This window comes from Lonchura striata, chromosome 26 (genome assembly GCF_050655825.1).
Source record: "Lonchura striata isolate lonStrDom1 chromosome 26, ASM5065582v1, whole genome shotgun sequence".
Classification (NCBI taxonomy): Eukaryota; Metazoa; Chordata; class Aves; order Passeriformes; family Estrildidae; genus Lonchura; species Lonchura striata.
Genome location: NC_140728.1, coordinates 6,989,257 through 7,007,774, shown reverse-complemented (window position 1 = coordinate 7,007,774; position 18,518 = coordinate 6,989,257). Strand labels below are relative to the sequence as shown.

The 18,518-nt window shown below is 48.1% G+C and overlaps 1 protein-coding gene across 1 annotated transcript; it reads left to right on the top strand.

The window, feature by feature from the left end:
* Positions 1-750: 750 nt before the first annotated feature.
* On the top strand, positions 751-17,104 carry LOC146765287 (uncharacterized). The gene is made up of 8 exons (XM_085561374.1): positions 751-4,297; positions 7,221-7,338; positions 9,606-9,944; positions 11,358-11,687; positions 11,786-12,115; positions 13,655-14,255; positions 15,455-15,567; positions 16,218-17,104. The coding sequence occupies exons 2-8, from the start codon at positions 7,287-7,289 to the stop codon at positions 16,412-16,414; spliced, it is 1,962 nt and encodes a 653-aa protein (XP_085417500.1). The 5' UTR covers positions 751-4,297; positions 7,221-7,286; the 3' UTR covers positions 16,415-17,104.
* The last annotated feature ends 1,414 nt before the right edge of the window (positions 17,105-18,518 follow it).

Sequence of the window (18,518 nt, the reverse complement as noted above, 5' to 3'; positions counted from 1 at the left end):
CTCAGTGTCTTCATGCAGATTATCCAGACTGAGTTTGTGTTCTAACAATGTTAAAAACAACAAAGAAAACCCCCAGCTTTGCATTTTGCACAGAATATTCATCTAATTCCTAACCATCAGTCCCACCCTGGCTCAGACCTGTCATTTCCATGTCTACATGAGCCCGTCAAGACCTCCTGTCTCAATTAAAAACATCCCTGTGCACATCTTTCATTACAAACATCAAATTCAGGAGCAGTGGCTGCTGGCATTCTGGCAGTGTCAGGGAGCTGCAGCTGCACCAGGCCACAGCAGAAAAGAGAAATAATTTGTGTTAATAACACCTCCTGTGCCTCTGGGGTGGTGTCAGGGGAGCCTTGGGGCTGAGAGTGGGGAAGGAGGATTGGATGCTGCTGAACCCAGCTGGGAAACCTCAAACCTGGGCTCCAGGATGGAGCTGGGCTCATTCCAGGATGGAGCTGGGCTCAGTGCAGGATGGAGCTGGGCTCACTCTGGGATGGAGCTGGGCTCATTCCAGGTCACTCCAGGATGGAGCTGGGCTCATTCCAGGTCATTCCAGGATGGAGCTGGGCTCAGTGCAGGATGGAGCTGGGCTCACTCCAGGTCACTCCAGGATGGAGCTGGGCTCATTCCAGGATGGAGCTGAACTCACTCCAGGTCACTCCAGGATGGAGCTGGGCTCATTCCAGGTCATTCCAGGATGGAGCTGGGCTCAGTGCAGGATGGAGCTGGACTCACTCCAGGTCACTCCAGGATGGAGCTGGGCTCAGTGCAGGATGGAGCTGGGCTCAGTGCAGGATGGAGCTGGGCTCACTCCAGGTCACTCCAGGATGGAGCTGGGCTCTCTGCAGCTCTGTGGGAGATGCTGGAGATGCCTGAGGCTTTTTAACCCCATTCCAGCAGGGCTTGGAGCTGAGGCTCTGCCCTTTCCCTGCTCACAAGGAGACAAGGACCCTCTCCAAGCCCACCATGCTTCTCTCCATTATATTTTTTTCCTTTTTTTGCCCCTGTTCTTTGTTTCTAATGGGACTGCAAATGAAAAAAGGCCGAAGCTCATCACTGCAGCTCCCACCCGTGCTGTGCTTGGCCCCAAGAACCAACAAGCTGCAAAAAGAGGAGCCCCAGCAGGGGCCTTGCAGCCTTTTGCTGCTGAGTTAAAGCCACCAGGCTTCATCGCTTTGGGTTTTGCTTTCCTCCATTTGCCAGGGTTATGGACAAATTCAGCTGGGGAGGCTAAATATAGATAAATCAATTAACAAGAATTTATTAAGCAAGCGGTATTAAGCAAAAGAACAGCGCTGGGTGGCCGGGGAGCCTCTGCTCTGCCACGGGGCACCTTCCCCTTTGACATTTTTGTTTTTATAGTCCCTTTTCTTTTCCAGTTGACGTATTTTCTCTCGATGCACTCTGCGCCGGTAAAATTGGTTGTTATGGGATCTTCTTTTTTTTTTTTCTCTCTGCCCTTGGTGGTTATAGGAATGAAGGCTTTTTATCTTCTTTGCAGATTCTCCTTGGCCTAAAAGTTAACTTGCATATAGTTAGTTACACAGTTTTCTATGTTAGTTGCACCCGCACAATTCTTAAACAGAATCCATGCTGTTTACCCAGGCCCCCTCCCCCTCCCCTCCTTCTTTTCCCACATCTTGAAATTCTCTACTCAGTTCAAATTCTTATCTCCTTCAATGCTCATTTTGATGAAAAAAGACCTTTTTCATTTGTTACAGCCAATGATGCCAATTTACCTGATAATATCTTAAACCAGAGCTAGACCTGGTGCTCCTGCTCTTAAATCCCAGTGGGTTTGGGATCCCCCTGCAGGGCAGGGTGAGGGTCTCCACCTCCCTGAGATCTCAGCTCCTTTCTTCCAAACACCCTTGGATTTGGAAGTCCAGGAAGAGACAGACAGGGGTGTCAGAATCTGAGGTATTGATGATTCCAAAATTGCAAAAAGTCTCTGTCTGTCAGCCCCGCTGCCAAAGCAGAAGCCATAATTGGTCTGTGCTGGTTTCCAGGTTGTTTATTCTGTTGATCTCTCACATGTTCTGCTGCCCTGCCCAGCTCTGTCCTGCAGGGCAGCGTGTGGGGCTCTGCCCTCAGTGGGATGTGACAAACATTCAATACCAGAAACTCCCTGGGCTGCATTTACAAGAACGTGCCAATATCTGTCACCTACGTTGGACAGTGTGTCCCCAGCCTGAACCAACAGAAAAATGCCAACACCACAGTGAGACATGGAGGGCATGAAGAAGGAGAAAAAGGACAAGGCACACCCAATTTCCTCCAGCTTGTCCCCTTTGGACCCCTCATCTAGAATCCTAAAATTTTACTTTTGCACCCGTGCCACACTTAATTATGACTTATATCAAACACTCAGAGCTGGTAATTGATCCTGTAAGATTGAAAACTCTTTTCCATGGCCAGAGATGACAGCCAGTGTCTCTGGGGGCTCTGTCCAGGGGGTTCTGACCCCTCCAGGGTCCCAGGGCAGCCGGGGGATGCTCTGCGTTCCCACACCGGGGCAGTGTTGCTCCTTGCAGAGGCTTTGTGTGCAGCAGAACCATCCGTGGCTGGCTCCGAGCAGGAGTTCAATCATTCACCGGGCACTGAGGGGCAGCCGGGGGCTGTTCTCATTAATTAATTACAGCTCTGAGCACAGCCAGGCTGGGCTGAGGTGCTGGCAGCAAACTGCACATCTGCACAGGGATGGAGCCTCTGCCTGTCCTGGTGCTGCTCCCAGGGAGGAGATTCCCCCTCCAGCACCTTTGAGGAAGGAACAGGAATTTCCTTTACAAGCACAGCCCAGGAGAATTTAACTCTCCTTTAATTAAGTGCATTACATTTAACTCTAAACTTAAAATTAAGTTTAAAATTAAATATAACTTTTAAACATTTGAAACTTTAATTAAATGTAACTCTCGCAGTGGAAGGTGCAAGGCAGTGGTACTGCCCAGGAGGAGCTCCTGTAATTCATTTTTTAATGATTCTCTGAAATAACCCTGAGTATTCCCAGGGGGTTCCCACCAGCACTTGTATCCCATTTTATTGCTCACACCAAACCAATCCTGGTACTTTGCTGCTCTCAGGGCAACAAATGCCCTCAGTTGTGCTGGAGCCCAGCCAACACTGGGGGATTTATGGCACGGGTTTGGTACAAAACACAACAATTACTGCAATCCAGGATGAATCATCTCACCATGAACGGCACAAATCTGCTCCCAGGAGATTTATCCCCAGCCAGGGAAATTCCAAAGTGCCTCAGGGATTGTTTTACACCCAAATCAATCTGCTGCTCACACCCTGGCTGACCCCAGAGCGGGAGATCGAGGCCCTGGACCCCACAGGAGTGAGAAGGAAAGAATTCCCTAAATTTCCCTCTGAAGCCTTGGCACTGCTCACCCAGGGAATGTTGTCCTGCAGATCCTGGGGACACTCAGGGGGCTGGAGCCAGCCCAGGGCCTCTCCGAGGTGCCACAGGTGGGATTTTCATCCATCATTTTTATGGAAAGGCAAAGCAGCCCCAAGTCCCCGGCAGCAGCTGAAATTTCTGATAGCTTTGGAGCTATCAGCACTTCCAAAATCCTCTAAATTCTCTGGTTCATGCAAAAGAGGAATTGGTTTTGTGGAACAAACTGCCCTGAGTCTGCTCTTCAGACCCTGTTTGTTCTTCGGGCCTTCACACCCCGTGGTCTGAACCCACCATGTTCACATTTCAGGGCCAGAATGGAAGCAGAAATCATCTTTTTGACCCCAAAAGAGGATCAAAACGCAGACATGAGCTCAGCGAAGGGCCAGGCAAAGCACAGGTGTCTGAGGAACCTTTCACAAAGTTCTTGATGTGAAGTTCTGCCTGGAAGTGGCTCACAGCAAACACCACCTCATGGCACGCTACGTGTTTTATATTAAAACATTTTGTCTGTAGAGCAGGGGAATTCCTCTCAAACTCTGCAATTTCTGCTCTTGGTCTCTTCACCCCTTTTTTTCCCCCTTCCATGAGGTCATCACATCCCTAGATAGCTAAAAAATACCATTTTGGGGTCTTTTTGATGACATCTCTGCTACACCTCTGAGCATTTTGACCATCTCCACTTTGCTCAGCAATGCACATCAAGACCTCAGAAGATTTTTAGTGCACCCATTTTAAGTTCTACACATCAATACATGAAAAAAAGAATTAGACATCGAGAGAAAAGCAAAGATTAACTGAGCTGCAGGCTGCAAAAACAACTTTATTAAACAAAATCCGAGCTGGAGGTGGAGGAAGAGCAAATTTCCAGCAGCAGAAGCATCACAATCGAAGGTAGGTGAGTCTCAATTTGCCTTTAAAATGCTGCTTTTTGAGAACAGTGCTGTTGTTAGAGTGATTATAGGAGTGAGATTTCACCTACAGGATGGAACAGTTCTGAAATTCCACATAATTATTTCTATAAAAATAAAGGTAGTGACTTATGATGATTTTTCTCCCTCCTGTGCCCTTATTTTTTATTTTTCCTTTTAAAGATATAAATTGAATTACTGCCCTTTTTGGCCAAGAACAACGAAAAAAAATGATATGGATGAGGTAAAATTTACCCCAGTTCTGGATGGTGGCAGGATAATGGTTTAATCAGGTGCCAAAAAGGGATCCTAAAACATTTTCACAAAATAAGACTGAAATAAAGACAGAAAAAAGCCCAAACATACAGGGTTTAATCCTGGGATTTCTCTGTCCCTTTCTGTCTCTTTCTGTTTTTTATTGAATGCCTATTTGTGGGTCAGCATTAAAAAACAACTCCTTGCCTAAAAACCAAGATTAAATGAGATTAAAATGGAGCTGAGAGTTCTGTCCTGCAGAGCAGAAATAAGGAAAAGAGGGCTTGCACTGCTGGACATCAGGAAAGATTAAATAAGCATAGAAATCATATTATTACCAATTTTTTTGATGAAAAAAAAACCAAAACCAACTATTCAGCTCTTTACAGGGCATTTTTGTTGGCTGCTCATTGCTCCAAGTCCTCCAGTCAGGTGGGAATTGTGACTTTGAGTGAAAATCCTCATTTTTAACCATTCTGTCTCTGTTGGCTGCAGTGAGGGAACTGCTGAGGTTCTGCCCTGAGTGAACAGAGCTGGGGGGACTGGAGCTGTGCCCACTGCCCAAAACCAGTAAAAATTTGGGACATTGGAGCTGTGCCCACTGCCCCAAACCAGCCCAAACTGGGGACACTGGATCTTCCCCAAAACCAGCCCAAACTGGGGGAACTGGAGCTGTGCCCACAGCCCAAAACCAGTAAAAATTTGGGACACTGGAGTTGTGCCCTCTGCCCAAAACCAGTAAAAATTTGGGATACTGGAGCTGTGCCCACAGCCCAAAACCAGTAAAAATTTGGGACACTGGAGTTCTGCCCAGTGCCCCTAACAGGCCCAAACTGGGAAGACTCGAGCTGTGCCCACTGCCCAAACCCAGTAAAAATTTGGGATACTGGAGCTGTGCCCTCTACCCCAAACCAGCCCAAACTGGGGACACGATCTGCCCCAAAACCAGTAAAAATTTGGGACACTGGAGCTGTGCCCACTGTCCCAAAATCAGCCCAAACTGGGGACACGATCTTCCCCAAAACCAGTAAAAATTTGGGACACTGGAGTTCTGCCCAGTGCCCCTAACCAGCCCAAACTGGGGGAAGTGCCCAGAGGGGTCCTGGGCCAGCTGCAGCCCCTACGAATTTTAAACTTTCTGTACTAACACACTCTAACTCCCAAGAGAACATTGCATAGACCTGAGACCACAGAACAAACTTCCAAAATTGATTAACAGCACTGAGATGATAAGTGTGCAGTTAATTAGAAGTGTGTAATATCACAAAGTAGAAAACGTCAAATTTAGAGTTTTAAAATATTACAAGATAAAAATTTTAAGGCAGAAGCAAGTTATTCTTCTTTACCTTCTTCTTCACCTTCTTCCTCCTTCTTTGTAAGTTTGAATAATATTTTATAATTAGACAGAAAAGCCCACAATGTGGACTTCAAATAATTGGTCACAGAGTGTTATGGTTTGACACTGGCACAATGACAGAGCCTTTATGAAAATGTAATCTGTTAATTGAATGTTGTGAAATGTGATTAAGAATAGAGCAAAGCAGGCTAAGCTTAATAACACGGGAAAAATGTTATTATATTATTACTACTATAGTATTATAAAAGAATAAAGAAAAAATATAGACAAAATTTAAAATTAAAACCTTTCAAAACATCCCTCCTCTCACCCTCTAACTCTAACAAACTACAGTGAGACCCATTTGGACACTTAATTAAGTATTTATCCTTTAATATTTATAATATTAAATTTATATAATTTATATTATATAATTATATATTATATATATATTATTATTATATATATATAATATTATATTATATAATTATATATTATATAATTTATAATTAATATTGAGTTTATTGGGGGAGAGAGAAGTCTCCCTTGCACTATAGACTCCCGGGAAATAAAAATAATAACAAAATAAACTAAAAAAAAAATAAATTAAAACTAAAACTAAAAATAAAAATAAAATAAAAATAAAGATGATTGGAGGGTGGCAGATGTTTAAGGGTGTTGGCACCCCTGAGATCTGCAGCTTCTCCTTTAGTTTATTGAGATGAAAAAAAGAGAAGAGAAGGGAATGGGAGAAGGAAGAAAAGAGAAGGGGAAAGGGAGAAGGGAAAGGGGAAAAGGCAGAAGGGGAAGGAAAAAGGGAGAAGGGCGAGAGAGAAGGGAAAGGGGAAAAGAAAGAAGGAGGAGAAGGAGAAGGAGAAGGAGAAGGAGAAGGAGAAGGAGAAGGAGAAGGAGAAGGAGAAGGAGAAGGAGAAGGAGAAGGAGAAGGAGAAGGAGAAGGAGAAGGAGAAGGAGAAGGAGAAGGAGAAGGAGAAGGAGAAGGAGAAGGAGAAGGAGAAGGAGAAGGAGAAGAGAAGGGGATGTCTGATGCCACAGCAGGTCCCTCACACCTTTCGGCTGTCGCTGACCCCTCATTGCCAGCGCTGCCTTCAGCAGCCCCGACCCCACAGCACCGGCTCCGGGGCAGGAGTGGGATCTGCAGAGCACCAGCAGCACCTTTTTATCCTTTTAAAATTCCCTTTTCTGGGCCCAGGACAGGTCAGAACCTGGGGCCGGCAGGGAGGATCGCCCTGCCCCGAGCGGCCAGCGGAGCGTTCCAGCGGCTGCCACAAGTTCTCTCTTTTGCTTCGTAACACAGAAATCAGCAAAATCCGCTCCCCGGCGTGGGAATTGCGAGGATCGCCGAGAGAAGGGAGGGCCGGACATGCTGCTGCTGCTGCTGCTCCCGCTGCTCCCTTCAGCAGCTCTGCTGCCAGGTGAGCCCCGGCCCCTGCGAGGAGCAGAGAGCTGGAACTGGGGACACGGCGGAACCCTCCCCTGGACCCCCAACACCTCCAGCTGCAGTGTGGGACCCCAAAACCTCCAGCTGCAGTGTGGGACCCCCCCCCCCAACACCTCCAGCTGCAGTGTGGGACCCCAAAACCTCCAGCTGCAGTGTGGGACCCCCCCCCCCAACACCTCCAGCTGCAGTGTGGGACCCCAAAACCTCCAGCTGCAGTGTGGGACCCCAACATCTCCAGCTGCAGTGTGGGACCCCAACATCTCCAGCTGCAGTGTGGGACCTCAACACCTCCAGCTCCAGTGTGGGACCCCAAAACCTCCAGCTGCAGTGTGGGACTCCCCCAACAGCTCCAGCTGCAGTGTGGGACCCCAAAACCTCCAGCTGCAGTGTGGGACTCCCCCAACAGCTCCAGCTGCAGTATGGGACCCCAACATTTCCACCTGCAGTGTGGGACCCCAACACCTTCAGCTGCAGTGTGGGACCCCCCCAACAGCTCCAGCTGCAGTGTGGGACCCCAACATTTCCACCTGCAGTGTGGGACCCCAAAACCTCCAGCTGCAGTGTGGGACCCCAGCATTTCCACCTGCAGTGTGGGACCCCCAAAACCTCCAGCTGCAGTGTGGGACTCCAACATTTCCACCTCCAGTGTGGGACCCCAAAAACCTCCAGCTGCAGTGTGGGACCCCCAACATTTCCACCTCCAGTGTGGGACCACCCCAACAGCTCCAGGTTTAGTGTGGGACCCCCAAAACCTCCAGCTGCAGTGTGGGACCCCAACATCTCCTCCTGCAGTGTGGGACCCCCCAACACCTCCAAGTGCAGTGTGGGACCCCAACATTTCCACCTTCAGTGTGGGACCCCAACAACTCCATCTGCAGTGTGGGACCCCAACGTTTCCACCTTCAGTGTGGGACCCCAACATTTCCAGCTGCAGTGTGGGACCCCAACATCTCCTCCTGCAGAGTGGGACCCCAACAGCTCCAGCACGGTCTGGGGGATCTGGGAGCAGAGCCCCAGCAGCATCCCCAGGGAGAAGGATGCTGCCAGGTCAGGCAGAATTTGCAAATGCCAAAGGGATTTTCCATTGATTTCTGCCCTTGACCTTGAACTCCAGGCTGGGGGGTTCTGTAAGGGGCATTCAGGGGTCCCCCCAATCTGTGCCAGTGGCTCTGTGGCACCAGGGGCACTCAAGTGGGGAAAACACTGCATCCAAAATCGATTTTTTGTGGCATCAGGGGCACTCAGGTCAGATCTGGAAAGGGGCAGCAACAATCTGTGCAAAGGTGCATGGCAAGGAATAAAATTTTTTTTAAAAAATAAAACCTTTAAAAATAGAGATGATCACATCCAACGTAGATTTTCTGTGGCACCAGGGGCACTGAGGGAAACACCACACCCACAGCAGATTTTCTGTGGCACCAAGGGCCCTCAGGTCAGATCTGGAAAAGGGCAGCAACAATCTGTGCAAATGGCAAGGAATAAAAATGTTTAAAAATTAAAAAAAAAAAAAAAAAAAAAGGAGATGATTGGGGGTGGTAGGAGATGTTTAAGCGTGTTGGAAACACCACATCCAAAGTAGATTTTCTGTGGCACCAGGGGCCCTCAGGTCAGATCTGGAAAAGGCCAGCAACGATCAGCGCAAAGATGAATGGCAGGGAATAAAAATTTAAAAAAATTAAACAAAAATTTAAAAATGGAGGTGATTGGGGGTGGTAGGAGATGTTTAAGGGTGTTGGAAACACCACATCCAAAGTAGATTTTCTGTGGCACCAGGGGCCCTCAGGTCAGATCTGGAAAAGGGCAGCAACAATCAGCGCAAAGATGAATGGCAGGGAATAAATTTTTTTAAAAATTTAAAAAAAAAAATTAAAATGGAGATTATTTGGAGTGGTAGATGTTTAAGGGTATTGGAAAAACCACATCCAAAACAGATTTTCTGTGACACCAGGGGCCCTCAGGTCAGATATGGAAAAGGGCAGCAATAATCTGTGCAGGGAATAAAAATTTTAATTTTTTTTTTTTTTTAAATGGAGATGACAGGGGGTGGTAGTAGATGTTTAAGGGTGTTGGAAACACCACATCCCAGGTAGATTTTCTGTGGCACCAGGGGCACTGAGGGAGAGGAAACACCCCACCCAAAGCAGATTTCTGAGCCCTGGGTGCCCTGGTGCCCCTCAGGAGCCCTGCTGGGTTCTGCTGGCAGGCTGGCACTGACCAAACCCTTCTGTGCCCATCCCTCAGCGCCCGTTGCCAGCCACCTGCACAGCTCCAGCTTCGTGGCAGGAAACCTCGGAGGCTCCATCACCCACCAGTGCTTCTACCCCACCACGCCGGCCAACAGCCACGGGAGGAAATATTGGTGCAAACTCGCAGCGGACGGGCTCTGCTACACCATCATCTCCAGCAGCTTCACCGCCAGCGAGTACCGGGGCAGGGTGGCCCTGGGGGATGTCCCCAAGAACGGCACCTTCACGGTGACAATGACAGCGCTGAGGAGCAGCGACGCGGGCGCCTACAGGTGCGGCATCGGCAGCACCAACAAAGGGCCCTACGCCAGCCTCAACCTGACTGTTCTGGCAGGTAGGGTTTTGTTGTCCCAATTGTGAAGATTTTCTGAAGCCTTCTGAGTTGACATCCTTGTGGAGAACTTTCTCACACAACTTTCTGTAAGCAATCTATTGTTTTGCATTCCTCCATAGAGGCGGAGAAATTTGATGTACTGGTAGGTTGTCCAGTGTCACTGGAGAGGTGGCACGTTCACCCTCCAATCCGCTGTCACCTTTGGAAAAGTATAAATGCTGGAGCCAGACAATAAACTCTCTTTTTTTCACCTTTGTGTCATGTTTTCACGTGCCCTGTAGTGACAGGATTTTGTCTTGGCTCCTGGGAGAGGTTTTGGGATCAGGTGCCTCAGCTTTTTTTCCTGTTAGCCAGATATTTATAATTTTGGGGTGTAAAAGCACGCAGGTTTGGCCAAATCAGCTGTTCAGAAATGTGAAAGTGTGAAAAATGCATATTATATGGCTCTATGCAGATAGTTACTATATGTATTATGTTTTATTGATTACTAGTGCTGTATTAACATTTTAATAGTGTGGTAAATGTAACATTTTAATAATATGGTAAATATATTAAAATGTTAATACAGCACAACTATTAAAATGTACTACATGAATGTAGTATATTTTACTACATTCATGTAGTTAGAATGAAGCTTTAGTAGTTAAAATAGAAACTATGCATGTGGTTTTTTGTTTTTTTTTTAAGGAATGAGATACTCCTTTTGAGGTAACCTCACAGAACACCTAAATCTTCCAGATAAGAGGAATTTATGGTTTTCTTATCAGAAGAAGTTAATTTCTTCAGGCCTTGCTCAGACTCAAAGACGCCGTGGGGATTAAAGGAAACAGTTGACATACAACAGAGTTTCTTGTTTAGAATAGAATGTATGCATAACCATGAAGGATATATGAATATTCAACAGTGTATTGTTTTAAGGGTGATTCTTTTGTTCACAAGGCATGCTGGTCATGGCTTAAGTGCCCAAGAGCATCCAGACGTCCATAATTCTTTACTTTTTATTGTCTTGTAATTGTCCTAACTCTAAATTTTTTATTACTCTAATTGTATTACTATTTTTATAACCATTTTATTACTATTAAACTTTTTAAAATTTTAAAAACCAAGTGATTGGCATTTTTCACAGAAAGGATTCTCCTTCTCCTGCCTGTTGGAAACACAGGTTTTGGAGGTTCTGGGGAAGGGCACAGGGGAAATGAGTGAGTGAAGTAAAGGAAATAACTGATGGAGTTGCAGAGTGTGAACTATATGTGTGGATATTTTTGAGATATTTTAAGCTAAAAACATTAATATTTCTTACCCTAGAGCAGAGCTGAGGAGCACGGCCTGCGATAACTTGTAGAGCCAAAAGAATGGGGCAGGTTTTGGGGGGCTCTGTGTGCTGACAGTCCCTGTCCTGCTCTCTCCCTACAGATGCCACAGTGCCGAGGCCAGCCCAGCTCATCCGAGGGGATCTCCACGGCTCTGTCACAGTCCTGTGCCCCTCTGGGAACACCCAGAGCGACCAGAAGAGGTTCTGGTGCAAAGTGGGCAGAAGCAGCTGCGCTCTCATCGCCAGCTCTGATGGCTTTGTGGGCAGGAGGTACCAAGGACGGATCGTGATCACCCCTCCGGAGAGCTCCGGAGCTTTCAAAGTCCTGATAAATGACTTAAAGGAGGAAGATTCGGGGCTGTATCTGTGTGGGACACAAGGATTGAGGGGTCAGGAGAACTCACAGGAGGTGGTTCTGCACGTGGCCACAGGTAGGACAGGGCATGGGGGGGCTCAGTGCTCGGTGAAGGGCATGAAATATAAATATATATATAAATATATAAAAATTACTCTGTGCTCTCTCCCACAGCCTCCGCAATTCCCAGGAGACCCAAACTCCTCAGTGGCACAGTCGGGGGCTCGCTGTCCTTCCAGTGCCACCACGACCCCAAGGGGACCTACGAGAGGAAATACCTGTGCAGGTGGAGGAGCGGGAGCTGCCTGGTGCTGCTGGACGACGAGGGCTTCGTGCTGGAGTCTCACCGAGGGCGGGCACGGATGTCCAGCAGCCAGCCCGGGCTCGGCAGCTCCACGGTGGTGCTGGGGCAGCTGAGGGAGGAGGATGCAGGCTGGTACTGGTGTGGGGCCAGCAGCGGGCACACGGAGCTCACGGCCTCCCTGAAGCTGCTCATCCACAAGGGTAGGTGGTGGGGTCTTGGTTTGAACCGACAGGTGTCTGCTAAGGAAGGCGGGAGCCTCCCCTGAAATGGAAAAAAAAAAAAAACAAACCAAAAAATTAGACCCCCTCCCTCTGAATTGTTATAAATTTGAAATTAAGGGGGGCTCTCCAGCAAAAATATGGGAGCAGGAATAACAGTTCTTTATTAGGGAAGGAAATAAAGAGATAAAATAAACAATGCAGTGAACCAAAACAACCCTGGCAGAGTCAGAACACAACCTGACACCCTGTTGGGCTGCAGTCCCATTGGGAATTATGGCTGCAGTCCTCATGGAGCAGCAGGTGTGGTTCTGTTGGAGCAGTGATCCTGTAGGAAAGGGTCTAGTTCCTGTAAAAAAGGGTGTAGATCCTGCAGAAAAGGGTGTAGATCCTGTAGAAAGGGTGTAGTTCCTGTTGAAAAGAGTGTGGTTCCTGTTGAAAATTGTGTCGTTCCTGTACAAAAGGGTGTAGTTCCTGTGGAAAAAAAAGTGTAGTTCCTGTAGGAAAGAGTGTAATTCCTGGAGAAAAGGGTATATTCCTGTACAAAAGGGTGTAGTTGTTCCTGTACAAAAGGTGTAATTCCTGTAGGATAGGGTGTAGTTCCTGTAGAAGGTTGTAGTTCCTGTACAAAAGGGTGTAGTTCCTGTAGAAGGGTGTAGTTCTTGTACAAAAGGTGCAGTTCCTGGAGAACAGGGTGTAGTTCTTGTACAAAAGGTGCAGTTCCTGGAGAACAGGGTGCAGTTCCTGTAGAAAAGGGTGCCCTGCAGTGGAAGGGGCAGCTGTTCCTCTGGGAAATGCAGTGCAGGAAAAGCTGTGTGGTGTCCCAAAGCCCAGATTATATCCAGGTAGGAATGCTTGGCTCCTCCCCCTGGGCAGAGCATCTCCCAGTGGGATGTTCCAGCTCTTATATTCAATAGCCCTTATCAGCAGATGTCTCCTCCGAGAGGGGATTGGCTGTAGAAGAGATAAGGAAAACTGCCCAATTAACAGAAGACAACTGCCATGCAGATGGGAAATGGAATTCATCTTGCCCAAACTGTTCTGCATTTTCCTTTCATTATTAGCAAGCAGCTGGGGTGATGGTGAAGGCTTTCAGGGGTGAGAGAGCTGAGCTTTCCAAAGAAATGTGATAGGTTTAGGTGATATTATTGATTAATTATGATGCAACCCCCCAGGATGTGACATCCTGGTCCTGCCAAGTGCAGCACAGGGAGGCATTTGGCTCTGAAGAGAAGCTGAAGGTTATCTTGCAGTTTGAAAAATTGCAGAGTGTAAATAGACAGATCCATGGAACTGCTCCTCTGGCAAAGGCAGAGCAAGTGGGGTTAAAACAGGAATGTCTGCCAGGTATCCAGGTTTTCATTAGTGCTTTTACAGCTCTCCAGGGAGAGCAGGAATGCCTGACTGGTGTTTTTTCACACGAGATGCCAGGTGAAATGTGTAAATCTGTGGTAAATCTAACAAACACCTTGCCCTTGCCAAAGGCTGGATACTGAAGCCTCAAGTTAATGTTCTCTGCAGAAACCTGCTCCTCACGGGACCCAGGAGCACCCACTCCTGGGAGAGCCACGGCGCCACGTCCTGCTGCCCACAGCACAGCCAGGCACAGCAGCATGGCACACGTGATGGGCACTGTCCCCAAGGATGCCACCATGGGCACTGTCACCTATGACACCACCATGGGCACTGTCCCCAAGGACACCAAGATGGGCACTGTCCCCAAGGATGCCACCATGGGCGCTGTCACCTATGGCACCACCATGGGCACTGTCCCCAGGGACACCAAGATGGGGACTGTCCCCAAGGATGCCACCATGCGCACTGTCCCCAAGGACACCAAGATGGGCACTGTCCCCAAGGATGCCACCATGGGCACTGTCACCTATGGCACCACCATGGGCACTGTCCCCAAGGACAGCAGGATGGGCACTGTCACCAAGGACAGCACAACAGGCACTGTCACCAAGGACACCACCATGGACACTGTCACCCATGGCACCACCATGGGCACTGTCCCCAAGGACACCAAGATGGGCACTGCTCCCAAGGGCACCAGCTCCCTGCTGCTCACTGCCACCCCTGGCACCTCTGTGGCCTCCCCAGGTGACACTTTTCAGGAGAGGTGAGTCCACAGCCACGTCCCTGCTGTTTCACAGCCTGTCTGCCCCATTCCCAGGGCCCGATGGAAGTTGTGCAGAGCTGCAAACACCTCCAGGAGACACGAGGAGGCAGAGAAGGTGGTGAGATCACCTCATGTCTGTGCGCTCTTGGAGCTTGGCTCTGACCCTCCTGCTGCTGGCTGCTCCTGTGGAGCAGCTGCCAGAGTCAACAGCCGTGCTCCTGCCCGATTCCCTGTGCTCAGGACACTGCCAGGACCTTGGGGAACGTTGCTGAGGTTTGAGCAACAGCCCTGGTGAACGTGTGGCTGCTGCACAGCCCAGGGCAGCCCTCCCAAGCTCATGGACACTGCTGGGAGCTCGCTGTTCAACCAGGAGTGAGCTCTGGGCACAGCTCATCCAAAGGCTGGGAGGGTTTTGGCCAGGAATTATTCCCTGGTCACTCTCCACCCCAGTTCCTGTGTCTCACCCCAGTGCAAGCAGCTTCCCAGTGGGTTTCCCTCCTGTGAGCAGCTCCAACTTCTCTCCCAGGTGTGGCCACCAGCCAGCCCTGCTAGAGGGATGAGGTGCACCAGGAATTGCAGGGATCTCTGGGAGGGATCAGGTGCACCAGGAATTGCAGGGATCCCTGAGAGGGATCAGGTGCACCAGGAATTGCAGGGATCTCTGGGGGGATGAGGTGCACCAGGAATTGCAGAGATCCCTGGGAGGGATCAGGTGCACTAGGAATTGCAGGGTCAGCCAGAACCCAGCTGGGCACAAAGTCCACAAATCCAGTTCAGTACCGAGCTAGGCACCTTGGATTCTCATCCCCCTCATCCTCCCCAAGCTTCCCCCAAGCATCCCAGCAGAAAGAGGGAAGACACCTTCCAAAAATGTGAGGGTTGTAGCAACTCACCAAAAGGATGTATTGCTTGTGAATTGGCATTGTGCTTGTGGATTTGTGTTGTGTAAACAGCTCATTTTCCCTTTGGAGGGGCTAATTCAGCTGGCCCCACAAACCCCACACAGCAGCTGTAGAAATCACTTCCTCATAAGCCAAACTCCAGATCAAATGATTGCAACTCTCCTTGACTCTGTTGACTTTGCTTTGATTCAGTCAGAGTTTACAGCTCCTTGGTACTCCTCAGTGTGAAAACAACCACCACATGAACCACAAAGGTGACTCCAAACCTCATTTAATCCTGGTGCTTCATCTTCCCAGCTCCTCAGGTGAACCACAGCTGCTCCCAGTTGTGTTACCAGCTCTGCTTTTACTGATCTGCATCACCATCACCATCCTCACCCTGGCCAAAATCAAGCTTCAAAAGCAGACAGGTAAATTGGCCAGGCAACGCCTTTTGGGGCTGCAGTGGTTGTTTTGCAAGGGCTTTGCTTGTGATTTCCAAGGGCTGGAGTCTGACCCGTGGAATATTTCCATCTCCCAGACACGTGTCCGTTCTGCAGCCCCAGAACGTGGCTGGACCTGCAAGCAAAGTCCTTGAGAACTTGTTTGGTTTTTTTCTAAACGTGCTCAAGCGCAAAGCAGATGAAGGAAATGGAAATCCTGGAGCCCTGCTGAAAGCAAATCCTTGCTGAAAGCAAGGCTGGGTTTTTTGTGTATAGAGGATTTGTTGGCTCCGTGGGTGATAGAAAATCCTGGAGGGAGGGACCTGCGTGGTGTGAATGGCTTCACTCTGGGCAGCTTCTGGGGCCAAATCCAGCTCATTCCGTGCAAAGCTGACAAGGAGAGGCCCAAAAAAATCCCGTCTAAGACCTGATTTGCAAAGATACGTGCATCTACCTTAATCCAGACCATGTTATATCCATAGAAATAAATTTAGGGACAGAAAACCTTCAGTGATGACAGCGGTGAGGGAAGGAAACTGTGAAATAATGGCCTAATTTGGTGTCTGACACGCTGGAATACTTCAAGAGGTGCTAGTGGGGGTGTTCCCTGCAGTGCATCCGTGTGTTTTGTTTTCAAGGAGGAGAAAGAAGCACCACGGGGAGCCTGGAGCCAACTTTGATCCGTGTTGGGCTGAGCCCTGGAAAGGAGGAGAGGATGGAGGAGAACCTGAGCCCAGGAGAGGAGGAGGAATTCAGGATGGGCTCTGGCAAATGTAGGTGTGTGCTTGCTGAAACTGGCACTGCAAGTGTTATTTCCCTTGATAAAAGAGAATAAACTCCCATTTTAAGCAGGGAATTTGTGGCTTAGAGAGGAAAACACCTCCACAGGAGAGGCACCAGGTTTGCAGTCCAGGAATTACAGCCCACAGCCCAAAAATCACATTCTGCTGCCAAACTCCTGCCTTTACTCCTTACCAAGAAACCTTAAGCCATGGATTTCATAAGACTTGGATTAAATCCTACATCAAGTTTATATATTTATTATAGGGTCTATCATAATGTTTGATTGCAAGCAGTAAAGCTGTTATCTCACTTCCTGCCTCTTTCAGTAAATTCTGATTTCTTATCGCCTTTCTCAGCATTACACAAAAGTAATTATTGTTCACTGTGTTGAAACCATGTCATTCTCTTTTGTTCAGTTGTGCAGGACAATCTCTGCTATCCTTGGAAATATCAGGATGACCAGCTTCTATGTAAGACTCAGATTGATTATGCTTTTTAGAGAAAAGCTCCTGTAAAAATCATCTGAGCAAGTATTTTAAAGGCTATCTAATATGTAGGAATTTGTACCAGTGAGAAGGACTCCACTGAAAAAAAATTAGTGGAATAGTGGCTCAGAAATTTGGTAATTTCATGTTCTCACTCCAGTGCACTCCAAGCCAACGCGGGTCTTCTGGTCCTAAATATAAAAAATAGAAAGAAAAATTACACCTCCCCTAAAACCTTGAAAATCAACTAAACTATCAACATTCTGGGAAAAACTCTTAAAAGAGAGAATGAAACCCTGAAATTATTTGTGCCTTTTCTTCTCAGATGTCTGGGCTGGGGTAAAGGCTCTAAACCGAGCAGGAGGTTGACTCCAGAAGTCCCCTCTGACCTGGGTTTTTCCACCTTTCTGTTCTCAAAACTCCTTAAAATATCCCTTTAAAAACCAAGTTTGGAATAAATCCAGAAATACTTATGAAATTACTTCTACAAATACCATAGAGAGGCAATGCCAGATCACAGCTTCTCTTCTGTTTCATTATTTTACAGATAGCCTATGGGGAAAAATTACTTTTTAAGTTGCCTAAGTTGCAGAGTTGAGCCCGAACCTTCTGTGAAAGCCTCTGGGTACCTGAGATGGGAATTTTCTGTGTGGAAAGCCAAGTCCCCACCACCTCCCATTGCACTCCACAGAACCCAAATCCCCTTTACTGAGAGCTGAACCCCCACACTGCCCAAATTGCTCCGTGTTTTGCAGAAGAGAGAATAAAATAACACCCCTGAAAGCAGCTATTTGTGGGTTGTTTCTCTGAGGGAAAGGTAAAGCTGGGGAAGGAAGGGCCTTTGTGTCTTCAGGGTTGCTCATATCAGAGAATCACAGAATTGAAAAGGATCAGGCTGCTCAAAAAATAAGGATTTTCTGTGTTTTTTTTTTTTAAATCCTGATACATGGAGTCATTTCCCAACACATAAAGCACATCTCGTTTCAGTTTCTCAGACACCACATTCCCAAAGTGCTATTTTTCCTTCACCTCTCCTGCAGGGATGTCCACAGCTTCAGAACCAGCTGAAATCGAGCCCAAGCACAGCCCAGCCCCGAGCAGCAGCGTTGGTCTCACACTCAGATCGGGGCTCATGCTGCAATCTGCACTCCCCAAATAAAAGCAATCCGAAGGTTGTTTGTTTTCTGGAGATGCCAAAATGCTTTGGAACCTGTGACTTGGCAGGGAAACGCTTCCTCGTGTGCTAAAGCAAGGAAATGCATCTCAAATATATTTGCATGAGGCAAGGGGTTGGTTTTACTGGAAACCTTGAGGGTGAAAAGAGAGGTTTGGTTAAAAAAAACCTCTTCATTCACCTTGGATTAATTTTTTCTCCTTGAGATCCTCCAGCACGTAAAGGTTCCCAGATTTCTGCCAGGTTTTCCTCTGCCCATGGCCATCCCACCTTCCTCTGCAAGGTCCTAAAAACACATTTCCGTGCCTCTGCAGGATCCAGCAGGGCAGCTGATCCCGAGGAATCCGGGCCTGGGAGAGTGGGAGCTCCAGGAGAGCAAACACAGCTGTGTCCACCGTGGCCCAGCCAGCACAGCTGGTGGCCACCAGGCAAAGAAAGTCCTGCCAGCACTACCTGGGGAATGTTTGGGATGCCCAGGGAAGCAGCAGCACTGGCAG

Coding starts and splice junctions, on each gene's coding strand:
- LOC146765287 (XM_085561374.1), top strand. CDS start 7,287: ATGCTGCTGCTGCTGCTGCTCCCGCTGCTCCCTTCAGCAGCTCTGCTG. Junction 11,688..11,785: donor GGTTCTGCACGTGGCCACAG/GTAGGACAGGGC, acceptor TCTCTCCCACAG/CCTCCGCAATTCCCAGGAGA. Junction 12,116..13,654: donor GAAGCTGCTCATCCACAAGG/GTAGGTGGTGGG, acceptor TGTTCTCTGCAG/AAACCTGCTCCTCACGGGAC.